General features: G+C 35.4%; 1 protein-coding gene across 1 annotated transcript; it reads left to right on the top strand.

Moving 5' to 3' along the window:
- Nucleotides 1-47: 47 nt before the first annotated feature.
- LOC107081501 (eukaryotic translation initiation factor 5A-like) lies at nt 48-783 on the top strand. The gene is made up of 2 exons (XM_015369665.1): nt 48-441; nt 583-783. The coding sequence occupies exons 1-2, from the start codon at nt 280-282 to the stop codon at nt 724-726; spliced, it is 306 nt and encodes a 101-aa protein (XP_015225151.1). The 5' UTR covers nt 48-279; the 3' UTR covers nt 727-783.
- The last annotated feature ends 870 nt before the right edge of the window (nt 784-1,653 follow it).

Genomic DNA, 1,653 nt, shown 5'->3' with positions numbered 1-1,653 from the left:
TCATTCCTTATCCTACCTTCATTGTCCAGTACATATATATGGTCACAAAAAAGGCAGCTAACATCTTACTCCTTTTACCATTTGTCAGTGCTAGTATAGAATGTTAATTGCTAAACATAAGTTACCTGATGAGAATTAATGTGTGCAGATTGTTTTTAAAAATGTGTTTATTTTAGCAATTGCAGTAACCATAAATAAATGTTTTTTTTCTCTTTCACACTTTTTATAACCCTTTCTTATTTGCTTTGCATTTGTATATGAAGCAGCTCGGGGCTCACCATGTTAGATGATGACTTGTCCACGGCAGATGCTGGAGCCTCTGCTACATACACAGTGCAGTGCTCTGCACTGAGGAAGAACGGCTTTGTTATGATAAAAGGACGTCCTTGTCAGATTGTGGAAATTTCTACTTCGAAGAGTGGAAAGCATGGGCATGCCAAGGTACAACCTTCTATTGCAAGCATCTGTGTTCTGAACTAGATGAAATTAGCTGTTTTATTAGTTATTTTTCTCACTATTTATACTAACATCCAAATATTTTATTTCTGGAAGCAATATCTTAATGGATGAATACAATTTCAGGTGCATCTTGTTGCAATTGATATCTTTACTCATAAGAAACTTGAGGATATCATCCCTCCTACTCAAAATGTGGATGTTCCAAATGTGACAAGAGAAGAACACCAGGTGAGACGACCCTATTGTAGAGCATTACAATATCTATGAAGTGTTGGTGCCGACTATATTCACATCAATTGGAATGAAGCTGAGAACCGATGCCAAGTCAACAAGTCAACACACAGTTTCTGCTTAGTTTTTAGACTTGTATTTTATTTGAACTTAAAATTTATTTGATCCTAACGGAATTATTAAAAAATATATATATGATATATTATATATATATATGATGATAAATTTAGCCATTATGTGCCATTTAAAGATGTTCCCATTGCTTGCTAGTACAGTACAAAATAACAGAGTAAGTATACTTAGCAGAATTATTTATGCCCCTTTCATTTTTAAACATTTATCCAAGAACCCAATAACTACTTATTTGCTAGATGAACACAAAATAGTGCATGTTTTCCGAATGGAAGACATTGATGCATATTTAGTTTTGATTTTTGACAAATTCCAGAACATGTCCTGCATTAAAGGACTGCCTGTGTTTTTTTTTGTCCTACTTGTATTTTTCATATATCAGTTTATAGATCACGTAAAATAGACAACTGCCCTCTCTTGTCTTGTTGCTAATTAATAACATTTTCATGACCAAGTCTTGGGTCTACTGAAATCCCTGCCTTTTCTGCTGGTTCTTTATTGGGCGTTGTTTTCCTTTTTTGGGTGCTGGCTGCCTTTTAGCCTTACACCTAAGGCAGAGACTGTTCTTCCAGTGGCAACTCAAGAAGTACAACATTCCACTGAATCCTCAGACTATCTTCTCAACAGCCATTATTAAGTCTGATATGTTTGCATCCATCTATGTGAAGTTGCTTCCTCCACCAAACAGGACAGGTCAAAAACTACAGCTAACAATTTTGGTTTGCAAAGAAGGCAGTCATTCCTTATCCTACCTTCATTGTCCAGTACATATATATGGTCACAAAAAAGGCAGCTAACATCTTACTCCTTTTACCATTTGTCAGTGCTAGT

This window comes from Cyprinodon variegatus, unplaced genomic scaffold (genome assembly GCF_000732505.1).
Source record: "Cyprinodon variegatus isolate N-32 unplaced genomic scaffold, C_variegatus-1.0 Scaffold5766, whole genome shotgun sequence".
NCBI lineage: Eukaryota > Metazoa > Chordata > Actinopteri > Cyprinodontiformes > Cyprinodontidae > Cyprinodon > Cyprinodon variegatus.
Note: the sequence above shows the minus strand (reverse complement) of the source record. Positions and strands in the feature narration are given on the sequence as shown.

Coding starts and splice junctions, on each gene's coding strand:
- LOC107081501 (XM_015369665.1), top strand. CDS start 280: ATGTTAGATGATGACTTGTCCACGGCAGATGCTGGAGCCTCTGCTACA. Junction 442..582: donor GAAAGCATGGGCATGCCAAG/GTACAACCTTCT, acceptor ATACAATTTCAG/GTGCATCTTGTTGCAATTGA.